Consider the following 27,761-nt stretch of genomic DNA (forward strand, 5'->3'; position numbering starts at 1 on the left):
AATAATGCTGAAAATAGTTGTTCTTCAAAGAAAAACTGAGCAGAGCTCAGGGAACCTCACATCACCTGATGTGCATTAGAAAATCTGAGGAACTGGAGCGCCTGTGGTGAGCGTTCTAGAGGAATCTGTCTCCTGATTGTCAGTGGACATAGATAGGCTATCAAGTTAAGCTTTGCATTCCTTTAGCAGCCTATCGTTTTAATGTATACTAATTGCTATGATACCAGAGACTCCCACTCTGACGACAGGGAAAGATTCAAGCATCTAAATCTATGAAAGATCCAATACTGGAGAACTGATTTTGCCTTTTTTCGGCCACAGGCAGGACATTTGGAAAACAAAGATGGCATTTTATTTGCCTGAAGAAGTTACTTACCTTCAGTAACGCTTTTTTCTGGTGAATATCTGTGGATTCCTCACCTTATGAATTCTCCCATGCGCTAGCATCCGACGGAAAATCTTCCCAGCTCCCCACGAGGACGTCACAATTGCACAGCTCCTTGCAACCCCGTCTGACGTCACCGTGCCAATAAGAGTTCCTCGTCGGCGTGCTGACGTCAGTTTCATCCATTTTTACGTGCCTTTGAGGTAAACAGGTGAAAACCGACCTCACAATAGCTCAAATGAATACATATATACATAAAACCATAATGATGCAATATAATTATAACCATCCTTTTTATTACACATAATTACCAAAAAACGATGTGCACATGTAAAACAAAAATCTTGGTATGACCAGACAGGCAACAGGGAGCCCGGGTGGGACTGTGAGGAATCTACAGGTAGGTAGTGTATCAACCAGAAAAGGGGTTACCGAATGTAAGTAACTTGTTCTTCTGATGGATTCAACTACCTGTGGATTCCTCACCTTATGTACAGAGTACCACACTCAGAGGTGGGAGCCTGTCTGGTTACACCAAGAAATCCTGCAATACAGATCGCGCAAAATGGCCGTCCCTCCTAACCTCCAAGTCCCAAGCAATAATGCTGTGCAAAGGTGTGGAGGGACGCCCAAGTTGCTGTCTTGCAAATATTCACCACCGGAACCCCTCTAGCCAGGGCCGAAGTGGCAGACTAATCCCTGGTCGAATGGGCTCTAATACCCTCAGGGGGAACCTTCTTTGCCAACGAGTAGCAAACCTTGATACAAAGAATTACCCACCTGGATATGGTTCTTTCATGGACCGCTCTGCCCGTCCTCTTTCCAATATATCCCATGAATAGCTGATCTTCCAAGTGAAAGTCTTTCGTGTTCTCAATATAAAAACTGAGAGCCCTTCTGGGGTCCTAACGATGGAGCCTCTCTTCCTCCTTTGAGGGGTGAGGAGGAGGGTAGAAAGATGGAAGGGTAATGGTCTAACCCATATGAAAAGGAGTGACAACCTTTGGTAGGACCAGTTTATCAGGAAAGAATAAAGTAAAGGGAGGTTTAACACAGAGACTGAAGCTCACCAACACGTCTAGCCGATGTTATAGCTATCAGAAAAACCACCTTAAGAACTAAAACTCTTAACGGGCAAGAATGCATGGGTTCGAATGGTGAACCCATTAAAAAAGTTAAAACGAGACTCAGATCCTACTGAGGCATAAGAAAAGGAGTGGGAGGAAACTTATTAGTTAAACCCTTTAAGAACCTAATAACAGGCGATTTAAACAAGGAGGGCAGATCCGGAAGGCAAAGAAAGGCTGACAGTGCCCCAAATAGCCCTCAACAGTAGCAACTGCACAACACTTCTGTGCTAAAGCTAATGCAAATAACAGAACATCGGATAGATGGGCACTCAAAGGATCAATTTGCTTCTCTCCACACCAAGCCACAATTTTTTTGTGTCGCCTGGCAGATAAAATAACATCCACTACTTATGGCGGGAGAGAGAAAGAACTCAGGTTGCCCCGTTCAATCTCCAGGCATGAAGGTGCAGGCTCTGGAGGTTGGGGTGTAGAACCCACCCCTGCGACTGCAAGAGGAGTTCTGCCCTGAGAGGGAGACGGGGCAGAGGGCACAGTGAGTTGAAAAAGGTCCATGTACCACACCCTTCTTGGCCAATCCGGGGCTATCAAAATGACCTGAGCCCGATCTTGGCGAATCTTCCTCAGAACCCGAGGAATCAAGGGTATGGGGGTAAATGCGTAAAGCAACTGGTTGCACCAAAAGATTTGAAACGCATCCCCCAAAGCTCCTTGCACCGGATACTGGAGGCTGCAGAATGACGGGCAGTGTGCGTTCTACCGAGTGGCAAACAGTTCTATCCTTGGAGAATCCCACATCTGAAAGATGTGTAGGACCAGATCCGGATGGAGACGCCACTCGTGATCGGCCGAGAAATGTCGACAGAGTGACGGCATGTACGTTGAGCACTCCGGCCAGATGATTCGCTACCAAGCAAATACGATGGTCCTAAAGCCAGGACCAGAGTCGCAGAGCCTCTCTGCAGAGAAGGTACAACCCCACTCCTCCCTGCTTGTTTATACACCACATTGCGGTAGTGTTGTCAGTCAGGACCTGAACTGACTGACCGCGAAGGGATGGGAGGAAGGCCTTGAGAGCCAGGCGTATCGCCCGCAATTCTAACAGATAGATATGAAAAGTCTGCTCCACTGGAGACCAACTACCCTTGCTCTCCAGGTCCCCCAGATGAGCTCCCCACCCTAGAGTGGAAGCATCCGTCATGACCGTGGCCACCGAAGGCAGCAGTGAAAACGGCCTTCCTTGAGAAAGGTTGCCGTCCACAGCCCACCATTGTAGATCCACTGCAGCGTCTCTGGAGATTGTTATCGACTCCCCGAGATCCCATTTGTGTTGCAACCGCTGCTTGCGGAAGCACCACTGGAGAGCCCACAAGTGCCAACGTGCATGAGTAACCAACAGAATGCAAGAAGCGAACAGACCGAGCAGGCATAGGACCTTGAGGACTGGAACAACCGCTCCATTTTGAAACATTGAACTCAACGCCTGGATATCCTGAATCCGCTGAGGCGGAGGATAGGCCCGATTCAATGTTGTATCCATGTGAGGAAATGCCTCCTTGGCATGGTTACCCCCTAACTTTTTGACTTTGCTGATGCTAAGTTATGATTTGAAAGTGTGCTGGGACCCTGCTAACCAGGCCCCAACACCAGTGTTCTTTCCCTAAACTCTACCTTTGTCTCCACAATTGGCACAACCCTGGCACTCAGATAAGTCCCTTGTAACTGGTACCCAAGTTGCAAGGGAAGGTCTCTAAGGGCTGCAGCATGTCTTATGCCACCCTAGGGACCCCTCACTCAGCACATGCACACTGCTTCACAGCTTGTGTGTGCTGGTGGGGAGAAAATGACTAAGTCGACATGGCACTCCCCTCAGAGTGTCATGCCAACCTCACACTGCCTGTGGCATAGGTAAGTCACCCCTCTAGCAGGCCTTACAGTCCTAAGGCAGGGTGCACTATACCACAGGTGAGGGCATATGTGCATGAGCACTATGCCCCTACAGTGTCTAAGCAAAACCTTAAGACATTGTATGTGCAGGGTAGCCATAAGAGTATATGGTCGGGGAGTTTGTCAAACACGAACTCCACAGTTCCATAATGGCTACACTGAAAACTTGGAAGTTCTGTATCAAACTTCTCAGCACAATAAATGCACACTGATGCCAGTGTGCAATATATTGTAAAATACACCCAGAGGGCATCTTAGAGATGCCCCCTGAATACATACCCGACTTCTAGTGTAGGCTGACCAGTTCCTGCCAGCCTGCCACACACCAGATATGTTGCTGGCCACATGGGGAGAGTGCCTTTGTCACTCTGTGGCCAGGAACAAAGCCTGTACTTGGTGGAGGTGCTTCTCACCTCCCCCTGCAGGAACTGTAACACCTGGCGGTGAGCCTCAAAGGCTCACCCCTTTTGTTACAGCGCCCCAGGACATCCCAGCTAGTGGAGATGCCCGCCCCTCCGGCCACTGCCCCCACTTTTGGCGGCAAGGCTGGAGGAGATAATGAGAAAAACAAGGAGGAGTCACCCACCAGTCAGGACAGCCCCTAAGGTGTCCTGAGCTGAGGTGACCCCTGCCTTGAGAAATCCCCCATCTTGAGTTTGGAGGATTCCCCCAATAGGATTAGGGATGTGCCCCCCTCCCCACAGGGAGGAGGAACAAAGAGGGTGTAGCCACCCTCAAGGACAGTAGCCATTGGCTACTGCCCTCACAGACCTAAACACACCCCTAAATTCAGTATTTAGGGGCTCCCCAGATCCCAGGAAATCAGATTCCTGCAACCTGAAGTAAGAAGGACTGCTGACCTACAAGCCTGCAGAGAAGGAGGAAGACGACAACTGATTTGGCCCCAGCCCTACCAGCCTGTCTCCAACTTTGAAAACCTGCTCCAGCGACGCATCCGACAGGGACCAGTGACCTCTAAAGGCTCTGAGGACTGCCCTGGACTACAGGACCAAGAAACTCCCGTGAACAGCGGCCCTGTTCAAAACCAGCTACTTCTTTGCAACAAAGAAGCAACTTCCAAGGACTTCACGTTTTCCACCGGAAGCGTGAGACTTAACCCTCTGCACCCGACGCCCCAGGCTCAACCTGCAGAAAACCAACACCTCAGGGAGAACTCCCATGCGACTGCAAGCCAGTGAGTAACCAGAGACTATCCCCCTGCACCTCCACAGCGACGCCTGCAGAGAGAATCCAGAGGCTCCCCCTGACCGCGACTGCCTGTAACAAGGGACCCGACGCCTGGAACCAACACTGCACCAGCAGCCCCCAGGACCTGAAGGAACCGAACTTCGACACAGGAGTGACCACCAGGCGACCCTCTGCCTTGCCCAAGTAGTGGCTGTCCCGAGAAGCCCCCCCTGTGCCTGCCTGCACCGCTGGAGTGGACCCCCGGGTCCCTCCATTGAAACCTATACAAAACCCGACGCTTGCTTTGTACACTGCACCCGGCCGCCCCTGTGCAGCGGAGGGTGTTTTTTGTGTGCCTACTTGTGTCTCCCCCAGTGCTCTACAAACCCTCCCTGGTCTGCCCCCCGAGGACGCAGGTACTTACCTGCTGGCAGACTGGAACCGGAGCACCCCTGTTCTCCATAGGCGCCTATGTGTTTTGGGCACCTCTTTGACCTTTGCACCTGACCGGCCCTGAGCTGCTGGTGTGGTAACTTTGGGGTTGCCTTGAACCCCCAACGGTTGGCTGCCTATGCCCCAGGACTAAGACTTGTAAGTGTTTTACTTACCTCCTAATCTAACCTTTACTTACCTCCCCCAGGAACTGTTGATTTTTGCACTGTGTTCACTTTGAAAATAGCTTTTTGCCATTTTTACAAAGACTGTACATGATATTGTTTTCATTCAAAGTTCCTAAAGTATGTAAGTGAAGTACCTTACATTTAAAGTATTAACTAAATCTTGAACCTGTGGTTCTTAAAATAAACTAAGAAAATATATGTTTCTATATAAAAACCTATTGGCCTGGAGTAAGTCTGAGTGTGTGTTCCTCATTTATTGCCTGTGTGTGTACAACAAATGCTTAACACTACCCTCTGATAAGCCTACTGCTCGACCACACTACCACAAAATAGAGCATTAGAATTATCTACTTTTGCCACTATCTTACCTCTAAGGGGAACCCTTGGACTCTGTGCACACTATTTCTTACTTTGAAATAGTATATACAGAGCCAACTTGCTAAAATCCAGTACTGTCCCATGACCACCAGGCGCTGAGAGGGCTCCAGGTGAGACTTAGGCACGTTTACCAAAAAGCCCAGACTGAACAACAATTGTGTTGTCATCTGCAAGTGATGCAGCACGAGCTCTGGAGACTTGGCTTTGATCAACCAATCATCCAGGTAAGGGAATACCAATATTTCCTTCCTTCTGAGACTTGCTGCAACCACCGCCACCACCTTTTGAAGTAAGACCAAAAGGAAGGACCGCAAACTGGTAGTGCTGCGACCCGACCACAAACCAGAGAAACTTCCTGTGCGACTTGAGTACAGGGATATGAAAGTAAGCATTCTGCAGGTCGACAGACACCCTCCAATCCTCTCTGTTCAATGCCAGAAGAGTCAGCATCTTGAATGTTTCCTGTTTGAGGAACCAATTCAAAATCCTCAGGTCTAAGATCAGTCTCAATCGACCATCCTTCTTGGGAATCAGGAAATATCTCGAAAAACAACCCTAACCCCTTTCCTGCTCTGGAACCAACTCCACTGCACCTTTTGATAACCGGATTTGAACCTCCTGCAGCAACAATAGGACATGGTTTTCTGAACAAAACGAGGGATGGGAGGAGGAAACTCCTGAAAAGGGAGAGCATTACCTTTCCTCACAATGTTCAGAACCCAGGAGTCTGATGTAATCAACCCCCACTTGTGGAGAAAAAGACGTAATCTTTCCCCTACATGAGAAGTGTGGCTGAAAATTGGCAGAAAACTAGGACTGCTTCCCTTGTTGTCCTCCAGAGGAAGGGGATGACGCAAGGTGCTGCTAGTGGCCCCTCTTGTCCGAACCCTCCCCACCCTCTAAAGGATCTATAAGGGAGGCTGGTAGGCTGTTGGACTGGGGTCTCCCACGGTAAACGGCTCCACGCCCAAACCCCCTGAACCGCCGAAAGGACCTGAAAGGGGTAGTAGTGGAAGCCTGCAGACCCAAAGACTTTGCTGTGGCCCTACTATCCTTAAAGCGCTCTAAGGCAGAGGCAGAGTCAGCTTTAGCACCAAAAAGTTTGTCCCCATCGAAAGGCAAGTCCAAGAGAGCAGTCTGGACATCTGAGGAAAAGCCAGGAGGACCTCAACCATACATGCCTCCTGTTAGCAATAGAGGTACCCATCGCCCTGGCCACAGAATCTGTAGAATCCAGACCAGACTGGATTATCTGCTTTGCTGCGGCCTGAGCATCCGACAGAAGTTCTTCAAACTGTCCTTGCACCTCCTGCAGCAGGTCCGGAACCATAGCCCTAGCTGCATCCATCAGAGTTGTGCACGTATCTACCCAACACGCAGGTAGCATTTGCTGCTTTGAGGGCCATACTGCAAGAAGAAAAAGTCTTCTTCGCCGACCGCTCCGTCCTCTTGGATTCCCTGTCCGACGGAATCACAGGAAGGAGCCTGGAGCAGACCGTGTGAAACAAGAGGATTGAACAACCACACTCTCCGGGGTAGGATGTTTTGACAAGAATCCCGGATCCCCAGGAGCTACCCTGTACCTCCTTGCCACAGATCTGTTGACAGCTGGTGACGACACAGGCTTCCTCCATACCTCTAAGATAGGCTCTGTAAGAACATCATTAAATGGAAGCAATGGATCCGCCGAAGTAGAAGAAGGATGCAGGACCTCAGTTAAGATATTTGTTTTGACTCTGCAGCAGGCAACGGAAGATCCAAAAAATTTGCCGCCTTTCTAACCACAGTATGGAAAGAGGTCGCCTCCTCCGTAAACCACCTGGTGAAGAAAGGTCCCATTCCGGGGAAGTGTCTAGCCCACTGGCCGAGTCAAGCCCTTGATATTCCCCTAAGGGCTCCACAATCTCCTTACAACAACTGCCTCTGGTACTCCTCTTCCTCCAAAAGTCTTAAAGCCTTTGTACGCGACCTCAGCCTTGCCTCTAACCTTGGCGTCGACATAGAATTAGCTGACGTCGATGAAACCTGCTTCAGAACTGAAAGGCGCGGAATAGGAGAGGAAGGCTGACTACGGTCTAATCCGGAGCCATCCGGCACCGGAGCGAATCCTATCGGCGCCGTGGTCACCTGAGGCTCCGTCATCGGCATCGATAAAGGGTGATGACACCGGCGCCGCAGGTCTAAAAGGCGACGTCATCGGAACCGCAGGTCTCGGAGGCGACCTCGGCGCTGAACCGGCACCCTCAGCGGGATAGAAGGGCATAAACGGCACTGCCTTGTAAGGAGCCGGGGAGCCCACCGAAAATGCTAAAGGACCCGTGAGACCAGCCGGTGCACCAGCAGGGTCCATAGCATTAAACATAGAAAACATGGCATTTAAAAATGCCGCCGGATCCATCCCGGAGCCGAGAAGGCAGGATACTGCTGGTCTCCATGTTGCACTTGCGCCTGTGGAGCATCCGAATCCTGCGCCACAGGTGAAAAGGGAGGATTCTCTGGAGGCGTGACCACCTCAAAGACTGACGGCGCCGGAGAAGCCTGAGGGCTCTGAGGTTGTGGACTAACAGTCGGACTAACCTCGCACGGCGCAGTCGAGATGGAGACCTGGACCTTGAACGGCTCCGAGCCGAACAACGCCGAGAGTCATGACGACGTCCTCTCTTGTGCTTCTTCGACGAAGTGTGAGAAGACAACCTGTGATGGCTCTTATGTCCTTTTTTCGCCTTAGCCAAAAAGAGTTTGGCCTCCCTCTCCATCTGAGCCTTTGGATTCACGCTCTGGCAGGATACACACTCCTCGACGTCATGCTCAGAGCTCAAACACCAAAGGCAATCCTCATGAGGGTCAGTGACCGACATGCAACCCCCGTACTCTCAACACAGCTTAAATCCCGACTTCCTAGGAGGAAACATTGCAACCAGAAACAAGATTGTAACCAGAAACAAGATGGAACACCTTCAACAGTAGCGAAAGCTAGGAGAAAACGGTTAGCGTTGAAGGGACGGATAAAAAGGGAACTGACGTCGGCACGCCGGCGAGGACCTCTTATTGGCACGTGCCGTCAGATGGAGTCACATGGAGCCGTGCAATTGTGACATTCTCGTCGACGTGGACAGCTGGGAAGAAGATTTTCCGTCGGATGCTGGCGCATGGGAGAATTCATAAAGTGAGGAATCCACAGGTAGTTGTATCCATCACAAAAAAAAGAGTTTTCCTGTCAAAAATTGACTGAAATACTCCAGACGAAGACGTCCAAAGACACTGAGTGAAGATTATGACAATCTGAAAAAGACCTCTATGAAGAAAAAGCACACAAAAAAAAGATGAGATCAGTACAGAGGGAGCTGCCAGCTGCTGGGAATGACTGGAGACTATTTTGGCAGCTGTTCCCTGCCCCATACCTCATTTCCAGCTGCTTGTGCTGTTGGTGCTGGGGTGGGACAACATCCCACAGTGAGCAACAAGGTGAAAGACCGGGCCACCAGATATTAATTTGTGCACTTAAGCACACACCATATCCTGCAGAGCGCGATGCACCAGACAAAGACCAGGCCAAGACAAGCCAGTCTTCGCTTGTCACTGCCTGGAAATGGTGACGACTTCTGATACAGTCACAGGACTCTGTGGTTTGTTTAAGTTATAGCCCTAGTTGCCCTCAAGTACATGCAAAGCTTCCAATACTGCAATTACCTCCACAAACAACCCACTGGTGATGGTGCTGAAAGGTGTTTTGCCCCAGAGGCAGGATATGAGGGAGAACTATGACCAACTGATGAATAAAGTAGTGCATTGGGTAAATGGCAGAGGGGGAGGGGAGAGGGGGATGGACCCAGGTCTGATGCCTAGCCAGACCATCTATTTCCGGATAGTATCATGGGTGGGTAACACCCAAAAACTGGACAGAATCGGCTGTATTGTTGTTAAGTTCAAAGACAAGGTGGTGACAAAAGAGAATCTGTCTAGGCTTAGCTTTTCTTTATAAAAAAAAATAAAAATAAAAAATAAAAAATAAACAGGCCATCATGCTGAATAGCCCCAGCCCCTATGATTCCCCTCCCATTCTGTGACTATTTCCAATAGATTTTCGTGCATTTCATACCCGGACCAACTGGATTGACTTTCTGCCCAATCTCCCCCTCCTAGTCAATGACCTTCTCCTAATGCTGGCCTCAGGGTGGAAAGGCCCAGAGCGGCCTTAAACGATAGCTTGAGTCTTATTTTGTGAAACTTTGTAGGTGCGCGCTCAAAGCTCATAATCCCGACTGGATCGACTTTGTCAGCTCAGCAGACAGTTTCTGTTGCCAGAAAACATGGATGACTGAGGACTTTCACATACATGGGTATTATACCTTTTTTGAACCAGCCCTTGCATAACCAGAGGGAAGGACTGGGGTGGTCTTGCAACTTTCATGTAAGTTCAAATTCCAGTATCTAACGTCATGAAAGTTTGGTCCTCCTCCTTTTTTTGGTAACTTTGTTACCCTTCCCAATTTAGTACGATATCCTGTTGGCACATTTTTATTGTAATAATTTTAACCAGCATTCCACTGTTGTCAGAGAAATTTGATGATTTTTCGGATTCTTTCTTTTTGGTACCTAAATGTAAGACGGCCCTAATGTGAGTGGGGGATTTTAATATCACATGTTGCCATAGGGGGAAAAGGGTATATGGTTTCATGAATCAAAATTAGGAAAACCTCACCCATTTTAAGCAAACGTCATATGGGGATGCTCTAAACACTCCCTTGTCCTGAAGAATGATCTTATTTTAGCGTGCAACATGGTTGACAAAGAGAAAAGTAAACTCCCAACTTTTAGGGGAAGCGTTAGAGGGAGCACCATAGATTTCATCTTTATTTCATGCCTTTCTGACTTTAATATTGTTGCAAGGTGTGCAAGTGATCATAACCCTTTAAATTTATTGCTAAATCAGATAAAAAAAAAACACAAAGATTAAATGTCGCAACAAAGAGTACGCCAAGAACAAGGTTATCCAAATTAAATAAGCTAAGGTTGGTGCAGAGGCCTTTAATAGTCATATTGTGTCACAGAATCTAATTACCATTTTACATTGCCTGTCGGATAATGCAGTGGTTCACTCCACCTTGGAAGGTTTTGATATTATATGTAGATCTCTTTCAGATAAAAAAAAGACTTCAAGGAAATCACTTAAGGAGCCATCAAATAGATGGTTCAATTCAGCCTGTACATAAAGCATAGGAGGATCTATAGGCCGAGGGTAGGTTGACAGAATACCTCATTTTGGGAAATAATAACCTGTTTTTCACAGCACAAGATGCCCGAGAGCTGAAGTACTGATCCCAACTGATTTATTTAACAGAAATGTTTATTTCTGAGTCTAACCAATCACTATCAACCCCTCCAGTAAATGGCAATTTGCCTGTCACAAGGACCCAGGCCCACACTTCGGTAATAGAAATAAATGAAGTCGTTAGCACCATTGGAAATGTGCAGTTAGGAAAGTGCCAGGCCCGGATGGTGTCCCTCCAGACATCTTTAAATCCAATATTAACCTCCGGGCACCCCTTTTAACTACCAATTTTAGGAGCGAAATACCACATTCCTGGAGGACAGCCACAATTTTCCCAATATATATAAAAAGGGGGATCTGCACTAAATATCATACTAAAGGTCAATTTTGCTGTTAGATTCTAGCATGAAGATTTTAGGTAGAGTGCTTCTGTTCCACCCGGAATCATTGGGCCAGAAAGAATAATATCTTGTCCAATGTGCAATTTGGGTTGAGACCAGGGTATTAGACCTGAAGACAAGTGTCTAAACCTTTATAGGATAGTGGGAAAATATGTAATGGCTAAAAAAGGAACCCTGCATCTGGTGTTTACTGATTTATCTAGCACTGTTGATCTGGCCAATCAATCAAAACTCTGCGACCTGATGGAAAGTATGGGGGTGTAGACCCGAAATTCCCACCTTAAACAAACGCCTACATCAGGATTCAACTGTCAGGGTTCGTTATGGTTTACAGGGCGAAACCACCACCCAGAACAGATTTACGTATAGTGTGTGAGACTGGGTTGTATTTTGGCTCCTTTTCTTATTCTCCTTTACATAAACAGGATTTCTAAACATTAATCTGAGGTAGGAAAGAACACTTCACAAATTGGTAAGCAATCTATCCCAATTTTGCTGTATGCGGATGACACCAAGTTGACTGCCCTTAAAGAAAACGGCCTACAGGTCTTTTTGGACTCTTTCTCCTCATAAATAGAAGGACTGGATGTAAAAGTCAACCATTCCAATTCACTTATAATGACATGCGGCCCCCCTAGTATGTGATCTAAACCCTTTACTCTGGGGGGGAAAAAAGCTCTTGAGAAGGTAAAAGATATTAATCATTCAGGGATTCGTTTTAGTTCCTCTTTTAAATGGAATTCACTTTAACTGCAAGGGCACACTCGCAGTGCAATGTAGGATTGTTTTGTGACCGCGAACGTGGGCGCAAACCAATCGCAGTTTGCACCCATTTCAAATGGGTGCTAACACTTTCGCAAAAGTGAAGGGATCTCCATGGGACCCCTTCCCCATTATGAATGTCACTGTAAAAAAAAATTCAGAGCAGGCAGTGGTCCTGCTCTGAAAAAATGAAACGAAAACGTTTCATTTTTGTTATGCATCTCGTTTTCCTTTAAGGAAAACGGGCTGCATTACAAAAAAAAAAAAAAAAAAAACTGCTTTATTGAAAAGCAGTCACAGACATGGTGGTCTGCGGTCTCCAGCAGGCCACCATTCGTGAGGGGGTCGCAAATTGCGACCCACCTCATGATTATTCATGATGTGGGCATTTGCGAAGCCCTTGCGAATCACAGATGGTGTCAAGGACACCATCCTACATTCGGATTTGCGACTCGCAATTTGCAGGTCACAAATCTGAACCTACCTACTTGTGGCCCCAAATTCTTAAAGAAAGTCACAAAAGTGCACCCATGGTATATGTCGTACCCCTATAAAATATTTGTGAACTGTATTTTAGCGTGGGTAAATACGATGTGTAGATTTGCTCATGTGAAAATCTATTGAGCATCTGCAAGTTCATTTTCCCTCCAGCCACTTTCTTCCCAACCCTGGAAGAAGTTCTAATTCTGCCATTGTCAGGAGTAAATGTCCAACCTTTCTTATTATGGGAAAATATTAGAGAGAAGCTAGTAAAAATCTTTAAAACATGCAGGTTAGTAGGTTTGCAGACTCAAAGGCATTCCAGCCCTGGAACTATTGCTTACTGCTTCCTCCAGCCCCAGTATGCAGATCTGCAGAAAGGTGGCAAAATAAGGAAATTGCTACAGTAGGGATTGAAACTCCAAGTATTCAAGCCCTACTATGGTAGTAGCCCTGGTATAATCAGAGAGGCTATTAATTGCTGCCATAATTTGTCACCACACTACATGGCACCAAACGGACAAGTAGATCTTTTTACAGGACAAGTAGATTTGAGAAGCAACCTGTCCCCTGGACAAGTAGATATTTTAATAAATTCCACACCCCTGAAAAAGGTATGAGGTCCTTATTGTATGATGTTAATATTGATCCTGTTATTATCAATCAAACAGTTATAGAGCGCAGCAAATCACCCAGGACTGTCTCAGGTTACTGGAGCTGTATGCTGCTGGGTGAAGGAATGATCATTCGAACATCCATGTCTTTAGTTCTCTTCTGAATCACTAAAGTGATGGTGCGGTCCTGGGGTGCAGGGTGAGTTTATTCCAAAACTTAGCTGCCAGGAGCTAGAAGAAGCTTTCTCTGTTGTTGGCTCGACGAAGTCATGGGGTGTCTGCGAGGGAGAGGGAAGCCGATCAGAGGTGTCTGGTCAGTTGGTGGAAGGTCAGGTGTTTGTTAATGTTTTGATGTATGCTGGCCCTTTGTTGTGCGGGGTCTTGTAGGTGTGGATCAGCATCTTGAACTGGCATCTCTGCTGAATCGGAAGCCAGTGTACTTTTTTGAGATGGGTGAGATGTGGGTCCTTCTGAGGAGGTCAAGTACAAGTTTTGCTGCTGAGTTCTGTATTGTCTGAAGGCGTGCCGAGATTCCTACGCAGAGCTTGTTTCTGTATCAACGATTATGAGCACCTGCGTGACATCCTTCTGGCGGGGAGGGTGGCCACCATGTGTCAGTCCATGACGAGGTGTTGCTCCCAAAGATGAGGACTTTCGTTGTTACTATGCTGCTTTTGTGTACTATGAAATGAGTACCTTTAATTTTAGCTGGAAAATATATTGTTAATTTGTATGTGTTTTATGACATTTATGGCTATTTTGCTGAATAAAGATTTGGTATTGGATTGGACTAGACACTGGAGGGCTGTCAGCCCATAAAGGTGCAGTATCGGTTTTCATTTCTACATTGCCCCATTCCTTCTTCTCCATTCCCTTCAAAATGGTTTGTGAAGGATATTTATAAGAAAAAGATTTACACACCTCCAGTTAATTTTTTCTAGTGTTTAATAATGTTTTCACCTTTTTTAAATGTAAATTTAAGTAACTGGTCAATATAGCCTAATTCATAGGTCGCAAAACGTTTCAACAAATTATGACCTAGTTTTGGCCTTTCTGAAGTAAGACGAATGTCTGCACTTAGGAAGCTCTATTTTAAAGAAGTGCTTCCAGACCTCTGCATGTGGGCTAGACTAGCCAGTGCCTATGATTTCAATGGAGAGCCCCTGAGGCAGAACTATTCCTTATCTAGGACTAGTGTTGCTGGTTAGAAATTTTGTGGCCAGTGCCATCAACGTACAGAATAAATACGTTTGAACCCAGAAGAAAAAAACTCTACATTCGTGGGTCTAGCTTACACATGTGTAATGTTTTTAGGCATTCTGGTTAGACTGGATCCCTTCGTCAGTGACTGGATGTCTTCAGTTGATTGCACTTATTGTGTCTTGATTAGACTGGCTTAAAAAGGAAGGTGGAAAAGTACACTTTGTAAATATTTGATGTTTGCAGGTGTGGTTTCAGTGTAGTCTTGCACTTCACCGTAATGTTGAAAACTGAAATACTGTCAGAAATAACACTGTTAGACAAATGAAACCAATACAGGTGTTAGGACTACCACTGAAAAGAAGACGTGCAAATGAAAACTGGTCCTCACCCATATCCCAATCTTCGTCACAGGGTGGGGTCTGCCACGTGCTCAGATGAACCACTTCCTCGCGTCTACAGCTGCTGGACTGATTAACTGCAATATAGAAAATTACAGAAATTCACTCAATTTCAGGAGAAATCTGTAAATTTTAGCACAACATAGCACCTACCTTTGAAACTACAAGTAGTATCACTTCACTAATGAACCATGTCTAAGAGGCCACTTGGAATAAACTGAACCTTTTTTTTTTTTTTTTTTTTTTTAAAGGAAAATTACTCTTACCCACAAGTCAGAGCTATGACGATATTTCTGGAATGCTCTTTACCACTATCAAAAAGACTATTCTGGACACAACAAACATTGAGGTCCTTTACAAGCTGCTAAAAGATAAGGGTGGCAGTTAAAGGTCACCTATTTAAGCCTCAAAGTTGCTACATAAGCATCCCAGTGGTTACACCTTGACGAAGATGTTTAAAATTTCTGCACTGAAGTCAGTCTTGAATCTTATCTACAGAAAAATGTTTCAAGACTGCAGAGATACCAGAAAGAACTAAACCTTTTAGGGCTTGGCTGCCAGCTTTTAGAATAATGTTCTATCTCTTGTTGGACACCAGCAAGACCCAACATTACACCAACCATCCATTTAACCATCAATGCTATGCATACAAATTTGCTTTAGGTAGTTCTGGTAAACTGTGCAGCTTGCAAAACTGACCCAAGGATAGCCGGAAAAAAGGAACGTTACGTACCTGTAAATAGGTTTCTCCAAAAGTGGTATCTTTTAATAGAGGAAGTTAATCCTTGCCAACCCGGGCACTTCTGGCTTGTCTTTCTCCTTTTACATAAAATTATAGCTGGTGTTATCAGGGGGAATACCATCAACAAGTCAGCAATCCTCGATGAGAGGGAAACCACTGACAGACGTTTTGGTGACAAGTTGGCCACGGATGTATTGTCAGCAATTGAGGTTGCTTCATCCTACTCACTGAGCCAAGTCAAAAATTGGAGCTGTAGACCAAAAAGCGTGAGCAATGTCTGCAGAGTATCCAATGAAGATCCTTAAGCAGTCTTATAGCTCTTTTTCATCAAGAACAGGAGCCTGCCACCTACGGCGCACCACAGAGAGAATTCTGACAGGAACTTAGAAGGTGAAAACACACAATATGTATTTCTTAGTTCAGATAATCCTGGTGAAACATTCTTACAGTATACCCACAAAGAGAAACTGATGTCAGGGCCTAAAGGAGTTGAAGTGCCTTGTTGCCAAATATCTTACAAATGGAACATTTTATGTCGATGTGTCCGTCCTGGTTAAAGACCTTTCCTATCTGCATTGTCTACCTACAGCTTTCTAGCTCCATGTTTCACATGGGCTGACTGAGCTTTTCTTCTTGTCAATATCTGGTATGACTCCAGAGGTTTCAGCCACCCCACCACTAAAGGAAGCATAAAACTAAATTTCTGTAGTCATAGGGTGAGAAAGGGGGTACAGAGGGGATCAAAATCTGTATTTATGGAGCCAAAATCAATTCTACACAATAGGAGAGAGTATTTCCATGCTTTAACCAGATGTGTGTTCGAAATGTTGAGCCTCTGGTAGAGGGAAGAGCGCTGTTTGTCCATATTGTTGGCGTAAGTTTCGATCCTAAAATGAGGTGGATAAATTAAAGGAAGTCAGCTCACATCGGATAATAATTCAAGCCTTAAAATCTATGAAAGATCCAATGCTGGAGATGGTGAAATAGGAATAACTACGAGTGGTGAAATCAGGGGCATGGCACTCACTAAAGGAATAGCTAAGTTTAAATTTGGAGAGCCTAAGTGACTCAACGAGATCTTCAAATGGAAGAGTGTACTCACAGACAAAATGACTACCATGCAGTCAACTGGAAATTGTTTCAGTTTTGAATACATGAGTTTAACAACCTGATGCCAAGGCTAAGGAGGAGGCTAGCTGATTTATCACTTTACTCCAGTCAAACGCCTTCTCAAAAGTGAAAGCATGATTTTCACAGATACCTTGTATCAAATTCTAGGGTACATGAACGTGTCTATCAAAGTGGCTACTTAATGTCACAATAATGCTCAAACATTGTAGTAATCAATCTTGACAGAGCAATGTTAAATTAACACACAGGGCAGCCTGGTGACTTGTACAACAGAGTTAAACTAGCTTTCAACAAAAATTCATAACAAGAGTACTACAAAACAAAGGTGTTTTTGGTATCTTCTTAGAAAATGTTATTGCTACTTACATTCAGTAACAGTCTGTCTGGTAAATAATTTATTCAGCCTCAGATTCCTCACCTTTTGAATATTCCCCAGGCATAAGAATAGATCTGAAAACGTTTTAGTATTATTTCTGTGCACAGGAAAGTGATGCCTTGCGACTTTACTCAAAAAACACATGTGGGGCCTATGTGGGCACATATCCTGCATGCTCTAAGTCGCTTTCGAGGCTGCCTAAGACACAGAACACAACAAATTGAGAGAAAGTGTGCAGGTTCCCAGACTTGGGATCTTATAAATGTATAGAGTCCAATCACAGAACAGGGGGGAAGGGGACAGTTGGTGAGGAATCTGCAACTAGATAGTGTCTACCAGTGAGAGCATTACTGAAGGAAAGTAACTTGCTTTTCTGATACAGACTTTCAGCCGTCTATTCCTCACTTTTTGAACAGATAGCAAAGCAGTACCCAAATGGAGATGGGTCTGTGACAGGACTTTAACCAGAAAATTCTGCTGAACAGAGCCGGCAAAATGCCCCTCTCAGCGAACCTGACTGTCCTGACAACAAAGTAGTACTTCATGAATGTGTGGTGGGATGCCCACAAGGCCACTTGGCAAATATCTGTGACAGGAACTCTGCATGCCAATATAGTTATAGCAGCTTTAGTAGAATGTGCATTTAATCTTTTCAGAGGCTGCTTTTTGGTCAGTGTGTAGCAGATCTTAATGTACATCACGATAAAGGGGAGATGGTTCTCTTCTGCACTGCTTTGCTTCTTTCACTCCAGAGAAGCCCATAAAAAGCAGACAATCCACTTTGTGGTCTTTGGTACGATCTTTGTAAAAGCTCAGCGCAGTCTTCGTGTCCAAGCAATGAAGTCTCTCCTCCTCTTCCTTCTTAGAGGCAGAAACTAGAACACCAGCAGGGCGATGGTTTGACTGATGGGGCTGGTCAGAAGGAGCTGTATAGCCGACTGACAGAGCTTAAAGCTCACTTACACGTCAAGCAGTGGTGATGGCAATAAGGAACATGGGTCTTGAAAGTAAAGTGACTTAGAGGGCAGCTGTGAAATAGCCTGAACAAAGTACACATCAGATAAGTCAGGGCTAGATTAAGGTCCCAACTGGGGAATAACAAAGGGAGAAGAGGGAAAAACAAATGCTGTAGCCCTTTCAAAAACCGAATCACTACTGGTGACTTAAACAAGGACAGTTGATCTGGCAATCATAAGAAGGCTGAAAGAGCCGAAAACTAACTGTGAATTGTGCCCACAGAAAAGCTTTGCTGGGCAAGAGACAGAAAATGACAGAACAGACAAATTGGCCTGAGAGGGTCAATCTGGTGTGTGCCGCACCAAGCCACAAATCTGTCCCAATGAGATGTATCAAGTATTCATTGAGGGACCCTTGGCTGTCAAGACAAAATCAACCACCTCCAGAGGAAAGTTGAAGGTGTTTAGCTGTCGCAGCTGAATATTCCTGCATGAAGGTGGAGCGTGTGAAGGGCCAGGTGTAGAACTCTGCCCTGTTGCTGCAACAACAGTCTTCCCAGAGTGGTAACCTGACCGGAGGACATATGCCCAATCCCAGGAGTTCTGGATATCATACTCTCCATGCCCAATCAGGAGCCGCTAGGATGACTTGGGCCCAGTGAGTCCTGATCTTCTTGGGAACTCGGGGCAGGAGTGGCATCAGAAAAAAAGCTTCCAGGACTCCTGAGTTTCACTCAAGGCACGACAGGTCTCTAACAAAGACAATTTGGAAACTCCAATGTGCTGAAGTGCCGACATTGCGTATTTCTGGTGGAAGCGAAAAGATCGAGTCGAGATCCACTAGGTGGTGATGGCTTAGTTTGTAACTTGGCATTCGGGTGGTTCATCACTAGTAAAATTTCTTGGTGGTCCATCCGTTTCTAGAAGCCTAAGGCCTCCTGGCACACCCACCCTTTCTGCTGCAGTACCGCACGGCAGTGGTGTTGTCTGTGAGCACCTGCAGCACTGTCCTCTTGATGGACAGCAGGAAGGATTTAAAAGCCAAGCCAATGGCACCCTCCAGAAGGCTGATGTGGAGCCAAATACAGCAGCATGCCTACCTTGGCCGTGGGGGCAGTGGGCACCACGCCCTTTACCACAAAACTCCTAGGTTCCCCCTGAGGCTGGACTGATTAGTGGTAAGGGTCACTTCAACCCAAGCCACAAAAGAAACTGTGGAATTGTGTTTGGTAAGGCTTGCCGGAAAGGCCCAGAGTTACCAATGGTAACTCTGGGAGCGGTTGACCTGCTCTCCCTAAATTGTTCAAGCGCAGAATCACCTTTTTCCCCAAACATGCGAGTCCCATCAATGGGGCATGTCCATCAAGGTGGACTGGACATCCCCTGAGGACCCAATTGATCTATCCCAGTGCATATAGCCCGCCCAATGGAATCACTGGTGTCCAAGCCACAACAAATCATAAACTTGGCACCATCACTCAGAAGAACATAATAGCTGGACTAGGTATTCAATAAATCCTAAAGGAGAATGTTGGAATGACTGACTTCGAAAAATTATTTGAGAGAGACGGTTACATTAAAGGTCTGATTAACTTAAGTGTGCTGAGGTATCTATTTTGAAAATCACAGCTATCTTGGATTGCCTGAAAAAGTATGGGGCAAATGTCAGCTGTCACTCCAGGGAGGATTTATTCTACCAAATTTAAAAGGATGAGTATCATCCCAAAAGACAGACAGATGGGAGGGCCAAGCTGAACCTGTTTGCTGAACGTTTTCACTTGCTTATTAGGGGGAGTGGTGGGTAATGTGTTTGGATTAGAGCGGCTGCTGAAAGCTTGGAGCACTATGTTTTCCAGTGAGGTGTACTGTGAAAGAAAAGCAGGGTTGCCTGGAGCCAGACAATGCTGCCAGGCACTTTGTCGATTGACTGGAGAGGACAGGGAAAAGTATGGTCCCCGCCCCTGGTAAGGTATCTATCTGTCTGTGCCTCAAAGGGAAAGAGGGACTCAGCAGAGGTCTGCTCCAGTTGGAGGACCTCCGTTCAGACATTTGTTTTAACCTCTTAGGTTGGGAATTGGAGGTCAAGAACTTCAGCCACCCTCCGCATCACCACAGGGTAGGAACTGTACTCTTCTATGGTCGGTCAATGAGGAGGAAAACAGAGCCGCCCCACAATGAGGTACTGAGGCCACCAGTGTTCTTCAGGTCCAAGTACCACCTGCCATCTTGGTAGGGCTGAGTGAACTCATCACCCGAGTCAATCATTATCAGAGTCGGTCCCAAAAAGGGAATGGAGAGAATGTTTAGGCTGCTTCAAGTCAAGTAGAGGAAGACAGATTTGGGAGCGACAACGTCAAAAGGTTGGACCGGCATGAGGTTGTGTCTGAGAGGACAATCGGGCCACTTCTTCCAGCAGAAAAGTTGGCATGTCTCAGGTTGCCATGGGTTGCAGCAGCAGAGTGGGAACAAGACCTGGAGGCCAGATAAGTGTGGAGGATCTATCTGGTCCCGAGGGTGAACCTGTCAGAGGTATCCCAGGTAGAAGGCCTTTCAGCTTCTTGGAGCCCAAAGACGTGCCAGAGGGAATCCGCAGGTATCAAAAGCGTCCGAACAGGTCAGTGACGCACTCTTCGATATGATGCAGTGTGCCTGAAAGCCCCGTAAACTCTGGCTGTGCCAGAAGTAGCTAAGAAATCAGCTCCGGAGTTTGTCAACTTTGGAAGCAAGATAGAGAAGGGTTGAGCAGTCTCCACCCCAGTGCAGGCGAATGAGAGGGAGCACAATGCTGCTTAAACATTTAATTTTACACTTACCTGAGGACTTGAAGCGCGACAAAGACGCCAGGAGTTGCTCCAATGATTGGAAATGGGACACAGTGCAAACTATGGGCCAGGATCGGGACTTGGAAAGGTCGTGTCAAGGAGTCTTCTTATGTTTGGCGACAACGTTTTGTGCCTAGTGGTTCTGGATGTTTTCCAGCTTCGCAGACACACAGCACCTGCCGGCCTTTGAGTCGTGGTTCGACCCACAGGTACACCTGACGTCTGTTTGCAAAAATTCCTACAGGGCTTGAAACTTGCTGTTATAGGGCAGGTGAATTCCCTTGCACACTGTAGAAATTATGACGAAAAAATGAGGTAAAAATCTGAGAGACTAAAGCGAACTCTGTATCCAGTGTCTGGAAGCACAGAAATACAGAACTGATGTCTGCAGGCAGTGGTGCCTATATAGGCCCCTCAATGCCATTTGTGGAGGTGAAGGGCATCAGTGTGGAGCAGTAAGGGGGCACCTTGTGACACACAGAGGTAGTAATGAAACATTTCAGGATCCAGTCGACACCTGGTGAATATTCAAATAGTGATGCGTCTGTGTTTAGATGTTTTTATAACAATCAACTTCTAAGAAGTTTGAGGCACTGTGCTCTCCAGGACACCACAGAGTGAATACATGTTTGGTGTGCCAGAACACTAAGAGGATGAAACTCATTGTCCAAGTAGAAGGCAGAACCTTATATGTTTCTTTGTATAAACACACGTCATGGAAAAGACTCCTGCTGGCCTAAGGGTCTTCATGAAATTTGGGGAACACTGGGTTGTGTTAACCTCAGAACTTCAGGACCAAGATGATAAACTAATTTTGGGTATGATGTTCCAGTTTTAGCCCATGCAAAATAAGATGATATGTTTCCTGTTGCTTGCAAGGCTGCAGTACTTTCTATGAATCAGAGTACCAGGTTTTTCAAAACATCAAGGGGGTAGGTTATCACAATCATATCAGAAGGGTAGAGGGTGGTCTGCTAAAAACACAAAAGAATTCTGGAAAAGCATAACAATATCGTTCTACTAAGGGAAAGAGTCTCTTTCAGAGGCTATAAAGCTAACTAGTCTCTTGCTAGTGAAAGATATTTTTAAGCTGTGAGGGGGGAAGTTTTCCACTTGTGACAACCACTGGCATACAAGCTAAAGTTCAGAGCTCAGCTTAAAAAAATTAAAAAAATAAAAAAAATAAAAAAGAGTCAGCCAAACATATAAAAGTGCACTTGTTGCTCACTCCTCAGTTGTGCTGTCCAAGTCAACACCACTGTGCGTTCAATCTAGATGCGGGCCTGAAGCCTTGAATGATATTGGTCCTCGGTGCTCCAAAGGGCTGATGACTGAATGAATCACCTCTCTGAAGAAGAAAAAATATAGACTTCTCATGTATCATAAGGTCAGCAAATTCAGTCTCATAACTGTGCTGAGCAAACACTGGTGAGGTTCAAAAAGCACACTGTTTTTTAATATTAAATATATTCTTATGGGATGCTAGGCAATGAAGAGTAGTTGTATAGAAGGTACAAAGTTTTAAGCGAGGAATGGCTACAAGAGTTGTTTTTTTGCTGATAAGGCACCTTCTGGGAACCTTCCAGGAAATCTATGATGACTGGGATTGAGAAGAAAGGCCTTTGCTTCGGGTGTTTATAAGAAGCTGTTATACCAGTCAAATGCACTTTTATGAAGGAAAATTGCAGTTTACATTTGCTAAGTGCAGTAAAATAAAGAATGGCATTTTCTTGACATGAGTAGATCGCATTTTTTAGCAAAACACCAAATTACATCTCTTCCATTTGAAAGGTAGAGAGCTCCTGGTTCTTTGATTATCCACATAGTGTTCAGGACAACTTAAATGTCCATACCATATGACCTCAGGAGCCATGCTCCCAAATTCAGGTATTGTACCTTGGCATGGAAGATTCTGCCTACCTTTCTGAACAGAAGGCTGTGGTTCTCGTGGGAGGTTTGAGGAACAGTTGAAGTAGCTCTGGATATCACCATTGTCTTGACCATTCCGAAGCCCTCAGGATCATGGTTGTTTGAGTTTGACGATCAATAAAGGACTGATTGTTATTGGAGGAAAAGCATGCAGAAATGTGTTGGACCAAATCATCAAAAGAGGGGTGCCCTTTGAATGGGAATCTCTGATTCTGGTTCTGTAGTCTGGCAATTTATATTATGGCAAATAAGTCTTTTTCCGGAAATCCACAATTATTCAAGATGAGGTGCACTGCACTGTTGTGAAGTAGTAACTTGTTTGTGGTTTTCCTAGAAACATCTGCAGAGTAAATCCACTTGGTTTTGCAGACCTAGCAGATAAACAGCTTGGAGTGACATATTTCTGGCTATGCACCTAAGTCAAAACGCCTGTGTTTCTAATTATAGAGTTCAGGATCTCGTTCTTCCATGTCTGTTTAAATACTACATGGCAGCGGTACTGTCCATCTGTATTAGTACTCCGTTCACATTTAAAGCTGGGAGAAATGTCCTGAGAACCAAGTGGACAGTTTTTAGCTGTAGGAATCGTGTTATGTAGCTGTTTTTGGGCGACCACTGACCTTAAACCATTCAGATGCGCTTGCCATACAGTGAGAGGCGTTTGTCACAATGGTCTGAGTATGTAGCTCTTGATTAAAAGGTACGCCTTTGAGTAGATTGTGTTTATTGAGCCATCAGTAAATGACAAGCTTGTAGAGTCCAGATAATTTTGTCCTACTAATGCCCCTGCTGTTAAGACCATTGGTCTTCCATGCATTACTGCAGTGGTCTCATGTTGAAACTAGCAGCAGGGACTACAAAGATGCACGCAGCCATTGATCCCAGTAGAAAAGAAATATTTTCCATCCTTTCGAAAATTATCAGCAAAGGTGAGTAGAAATTCACATAGGGCCCTATTATGTCTGCACAGAAAATCAGAATCACTCGAAAATTACAATGTAACAGCTACAGATCCACAAACATTGCTACACTAAGCATCACAGAATCTGGTTTTGGTACTAGTCGGAGATAGATACTATCCTGTTGATTACGTTTGAATTGGGCAACTGCTGAAAAGGTAGCAAGATGGCAAGTAAGGAAGCAAGATTGTGAGCAAATATTGCTGATGGCTACAGCCTCCACCCCCATGTGAGTGGGCGTCCAGAGCAGTGAGGACATTCTACACGGTGCAGCAGTGGTGTCGTGGTCCACAAGCAAGTCAAAGGCTCCAGGAGTCTCGAAGCATTTGCGGGAGCCACTAGGAGCTTGCAAAATTGGTAGCAGAATCGGCTGGATACAAGTTGTGAGGAGATGCGTTTGGGCGGACACAGTTTGTGACCCGCAGGTGGTATCCTGGCCTCTATCAAGGCACAGCTTCTGCCCTGCTCTCGAGCCGCTGAGTTGGAATTGCGGACCAAGGGGGCAAGGTGTATCGGCGCAGCAGCTGTTGTACCGCCAGGGGAGCCGTTCTGTTCCAATAAAGAGGATATGGCGGCAAAACACGCACAGACTACAGGAGAAAAGTTGGAGAAGGCTGACGCTACAATAACTGCTGGCCGCCCAAAAGTTGGTGCGCAACAGAAGCATGTGGCGAAACAGGTCTGGTGCAGTGAGGTCCCCGCAGGTAGGCAGTCTATAACATGACCGGCAAAATTAAGCAGTAAAATTGGCAGCCCAACCTCTAATGGCGTGGCTAATTTGAAACAGACTACTTATAGGCAGAGGTACGCAACATGTTATCACCCATTTCGTTCCACTAGTGGGGGACAAGCTAATGGAAGTGCAGGGCCCGCCATCCTATCTGTTGACACGATAATGAACCCAGTAGAGGGATACAAGGGCCACAAAGGCAGTGACTAACTTATTCCCCTCGAAAGCCCAGTGGAGGTATCGCCTCAGGCTGGGACAAGGCTTTTGGGGCATACTCTAGGCCACAAACCAGGTTGGAGAGTCAAAACTCAAGCAAGGAGCCTATCAGAAAAGGCTGGGCCAACTAATAGTATGGTTAGCTTTGTAGAGATTTTGTTACAAAAAGGCAATGGCTCGAGAATCCATATAGAGGGTAGCCAAACGGCCTATGACAATCTGTCAGACTCATGCAGAGGGAAGCACTACCAGAAACAGTAAGGAGCCAAGTACAGATGGGGGCCCCAATGCAGAAGGAGACAATGAAGAGACAGGAAAAACTGAATGGAGTGGAAAAATTTGGACTAGTCAGGGAAGGAGGAGCTAAGTTCTATTCACTTAACGAAGATTCAGAGGCCATTAGCAGTGGCTGTAACTGAAGTAAGGGCGAAAAATTCTCCCCTCAAAGTGGAACCAGCCTATCATCTGCTTCAGGGCCTACAGTTAAACAGTAGCAACAACAGCGCAGAAGTATGAGGGTGAGATGTGGTTCAACAGTAGGAAAATATGCTTCAGGACGGGGTGGACAGCGACCCTGAAATGGATTATTAAGGGATAAGACTATCAAGCCAGGCCAGGGATCCTGAGACTCTTATCATTTGTCAATGATGCTAGAGAAGGGAATAGAAAAAGTGATCTTATAGGTAGCACAGATAAAGCAATGCTACAACTGATTTACAGTACAATAAAGGAGCTACAAACAACCTCTGGCAGAGAGTCAGAGGGACTGGGTGGCCACCAAACAGTTACAGGCTATTGTGCTGAAGGTCACTAAGACTTGCGGGGAGATAGAAACAAGAACTTCTATTGTGGAGGCAGATTTTGAGGTACTAAAGGAGCAGGCAGAGTCACAGGGACAGCAATAAAACTGATATAATGCGGAAGCTAGAAGATTATGAAAACCGGCAGAGGAGGAATAATCCGCGATTCTTAGGCATAGAAGAAGGGGCGGAGGGCAATGACATCAGGATATTTATGATTAATCTCCTGCAGAAAGCCTTCCCGGAACTCACGAAATGGGACTGGGAACCAGAAGTACAGAGAGTCCACCGGTTCCCCCAGTGAGGCGGGAGAAAGAACACTGCTCAGAGCCCAAGCATCCAAGTAACTTTTTGTTAAGAGAAGACATTTTTTAAAAGGCCCATCCAGACTCTCCAAGATGTGCGGATAACCTCACTTTTTTCACAGACCAGACTTTTGCCATGCTACAGAATTTGAAGGCAAAGTGGGTCTTCAAAGCAGTAGGAGGAGCTGGACCTTCAAGGGGGGGCGTTTGCTTGACCCTGGGCACTTGCATGATATGAATATAGAGGTGCAGGAGTTTTTTAAAGTAAAAATAGCACCGCCCCAATGGAAGTAATATGGAATGCTCTGGGGATCCGTTGAGAAACCCTAAGCCTCAGTCGAAGGAGGCAGAAGCATACCCAAGACTGGATTAGAGAATTGTACTCAAAGTTTCGATTAGCAGAAAATCAACTAACCCTAGCTATCAAGAGGGTATGCAACACAATACTGCCCTACAGAAGATTGCAATTGCCAAAGCAGCAAATCTCCACAAAAACAGTGGCTGAAAACTACCTCTCCAAACGTACAGATTGTTATGAATATAATGAAAAGGTGGGGCATCTGTCAGCGGTACGAACTCGTCAGAAGGTTGCCACTGGCATAATTTGAGAAATAAACAGATCTGCGAGGAAGGTTGGTTTCAAATCACGAGGATATCAGGAAAACCTTTTGCATATATTACACAGAACTTTATATAGCGGCCCCTATAGAGGATGAGCAATCTATGATTAGTTCCTGAGCAATATAAAGGATAATAGAATCACCCAGAGCGAACGGGCGGATTAAGGGATACAATTACGGTGGAGGAACTAGAGGCATCAATTCGAGGGCTATCCAACAAAAAGCCATAGGAACGGAGGCACTCCCCTGTAATTTTATAAGAACTTTACGGCAGTACTGCTGCCAGTTACGTTAGAACTTTTCACTCAGATTCAACAAGGTTGTAAACCTTTGGCCTCTGGGGCACCTGCTAATATGGTGGTATTTTTTTAAAAAAGCTCCGCAAAATCCTAGCTCATATAGGCACATAACATTAATAAATAGAGATGCTAGGATCTATTTAAAAATAAATTGCATCCCGTCTGTGCACTGTACTCAGTAAGTTGGTTACACAGAATCAACACTGGTTTGTGCCAGGGAGAGACACCACTGACCATATTATAAGAGTAAGTACCATGTTTGATGCTACTAGTATTGCTAGTAAGCCTATGGCAGTGGCCCTGTTGGATGCTGAAAAGGCATTCGACAGGCTCAACTGGGACTATCTATGGAAAGTTTTGGGGGCGTATGGGCTGGGAAGCGATTTCATTACAGCAGTAAACGCTACATGCAGTTGCCCGGTTACAACTGATGGGAGGTCAATCAAACATACAAATTGGGCGAGGTACTAGGCGGGGTGTGCATGGTTACTGTTCGCATTGTATATTGACCCTCTGCTTTGACAGCTAGAAAGTAACCCAGCTATTATACTAGTAAGTCGCTATAGATGGGACACAAAAATCCTAGCTTACGAGAGGACGTAGCTGTGGTAACAGCCAACCCAGACAAGGCTTTAAGAGAAATCGAAAAGGTGGCATGTAAATTTGGAGAGTTCTCCGGGTACTCACTGAATAGGGACAAAATCCAGTGGGTGATTAAGGAGTACACCGTTACACAGAATACTTGAAGGGTGGACCATGCAGTGTATTTAGGGATTGACATCCGGTCTACTGTGGAACAGATAGTTAACTTAATCTTGACACCGAACTTAGGAAAAGCCAAACAAGATTTCAGCAGGTGGGATAATCTGCACAGGTCTATAATGGGGCGCTGCAATATGATTAAAATATTTGTTCCTAAGTTCTTGTACGTGTTCCGGGCAATTCCACTTGAATTCGAAAAGTTATGTTCATGGCAATGGGTAAGTTAATAACAAGATTTATCTGGACATATGGCAAAACTAGAAGAGTAAGCAAATATCTGACATTACCCAGGAAAAGGGGGGATGGTCCGTACCAAATTTAAGATTATATCAACTGGCGGCTGCCCTTCAATATATGCACCCGCTGGTGACAAGTAGA

At 45.7% G+C, this 27,761-nt stretch overlaps 1 protein-coding gene across 3 annotated transcripts in view; it reads right to left on the reverse strand.

Moving 5' to 3' along the window:
* Window positions 1–27,761, reverse strand: part of LOC138265504 (gametocyte-specific factor 1-like) — a 424,543-nt gene that overhangs the window by 196,367 nt on the left and 200,415 nt on the right. For all 3 annotated transcript variants that reach the window (XM_069213286.1, XM_069213284.1, XM_069213285.1), the window contains exon 6: window positions 14,727–14,813. In XM_069213286.1, coding sequence (XP_069069387.1) covers window positions 14,727–14,813 — 87 coding nt within the window. The remainder of the gene's footprint in view (window positions 1–14,726; window positions 14,814–27,761) is intronic.

This window comes from Pleurodeles waltl, chromosome 11, assembly GCF_031143425.1.
Source record: "Pleurodeles waltl isolate 20211129_DDA chromosome 11, aPleWal1.hap1.20221129, whole genome shotgun sequence".
NCBI lineage: Eukaryota > Metazoa > Chordata > Amphibia > Caudata > Salamandridae > Pleurodeles > Pleurodeles waltl.